The sequence below is a fragment of the Penicillium expansum genome (genome assembly GCF_000769745.1).
Source record: "Penicillium expansum strain MD-8 chromosome Unknown contig190, whole genome shotgun sequence".
In the NCBI taxonomy this organism is placed as follows: domain Eukaryota; kingdom Fungi; phylum Ascomycota; class Eurotiomycetes; order Eurotiales; family Aspergillaceae; genus Penicillium; species Penicillium expansum.
This window is the reverse complement of record NW_015971406.1, coordinates 527,777-529,249: the sequence shown is the minus strand read 5'-3', so window position 1 is coordinate 529,249 and position 1,473 is coordinate 527,777. Positions and strand designations below refer to the sequence as shown.

General features: G+C 50.5%; 1 protein-coding gene across 1 annotated transcript; it reads left to right on the top strand.

Annotated features, from left to right (window-relative positions):
• Window positions 1-253: 253 nt before the first annotated feature.
• On the top strand, window positions 254-925 carry PEX2_058380 (uncharacterized protein; the record flags this gene model as incomplete). Its single annotated transcript, XM_016743112.1, has 1 exon — window positions 254-925. The coding sequence occupies one exon, from the start codon at window positions 254-256 to the stop codon at window positions 923-925; it is 672 nt and encodes a 223-aa protein (XP_016595834.1).
• Between the last annotated feature and the right edge of the window lie 548 nt (window positions 926-1,473).

The following is a 1,473-nucleotide window of genomic DNA, read 5'->3' as shown; positions in this document are numbered from 1 at the left end:
CAGTCTGCCTTTCATCCCAACTACCCCTCCAGTTCACTCAATTTGGGGCCGCAATTCGACCCCACTGGATTTCCAGAACTCGGGAAAAGAGGCGCAGCCCCGAACAGACCAGCAAAGAGAGAGAGAGAGAGAGAGAAAGAACACAAACTAAGAAAAGCATCGGGAAAAAAATAGACAAGTAGATCCTCCAAGACTACAAACCTCAACTTCAACCTCAACTTCCCATTCGTCCTCACCTTCACCACACACATCCATGAACTCCCATCCACAATTCGATCCGGCCACCATGATCGGTCTAGCCGGTGCCTCACCAGGAAGACCAGACGACAACTTCGATATCTTTGGATGGTACCCCCACTATCAAAGCTGTCAAAGTTATTTCCTAGATCATGCCCAGCACAGCGTGCCCGTCCAGGCCCTCTCCACATTCTTAAACATCCGACTCCCCTTCCAGCGCCAACCGAACCCAATCGTCAACTCAACTTCACCATCCTCATCTTCCTCTGCCAACCACATCCCACCACCCGGCACACAACCCCCAGGCCCACCCTCCATCTCATTGATCCCCTACATCCGTCGCCTAGTCGCAACAGGAATGGACTTCCCAGGTGTGCTGCACGGCTTCTTCGGCGACGACTGGGGAAGCGGTGTAGGGCCCATACACGAGCAAGAGCGTCGCAACTACCTCTTCGCCGCAAAGAGTGGCGGCTGGGCCTCTGTGAAAAAGGACTACGACATCCCTCCGCTGGAGACCATCCCGTTCTTGCGTCCGTTGCAGGGGGCCCTCGATGCCGAGATCGAGGCTGCCGAGCGCAGCTGGAGTGAATGGCTTGCGATGGAGGACTGGATGGTTGGTCCCCGGGCGCCGGATATCATGCACGACTCATCTTCGCAGAACTCACGGCCGCGGAGTGCGCGCGGCTGAAGATGTTCCAAGTCCCTCGAGAACTGTTCTTCTTTCGATTCTGACTCTCTGTTTTTTTTTCACATTAGGTGGGCGACATGGCATCCATCAGAGCCATATTTTGGGTTTGGTTTAGTTTTTCACATCTAGCGGTCTTGTTTTTTTGTTTCTTTCCTTGGTTCTTTGTCCAGCGGCTTTTTCTTTTGGTCACCAGCATTAATACGGTGATTCTACACATTGGGATTTGGGTGCTGACTTCTGTGCAAAACACCGCATTTACTCACGGGCAACTTGTGCTACGGATTTCATCATCGAGGGTTTTATTAGATCTGTCCGGGTTTTATTAGATCGGATGGATGGATGGGTCTATTCATATTGCATCTATATACACTCTCAATCCATATAAAATCACGAGTCAATTAACTCTCTCTCTCTCTAGTAGCCCCTAAGGGAACACCGGAAGCCGGCCGAGGCTACGGAATGATCTCGGAGCTAAGATACAAAAACAGACAAATGCCCAAATATTGCGCCTTCATAAAAAAAAAGGACCAAATTAATTCAAAAATTAA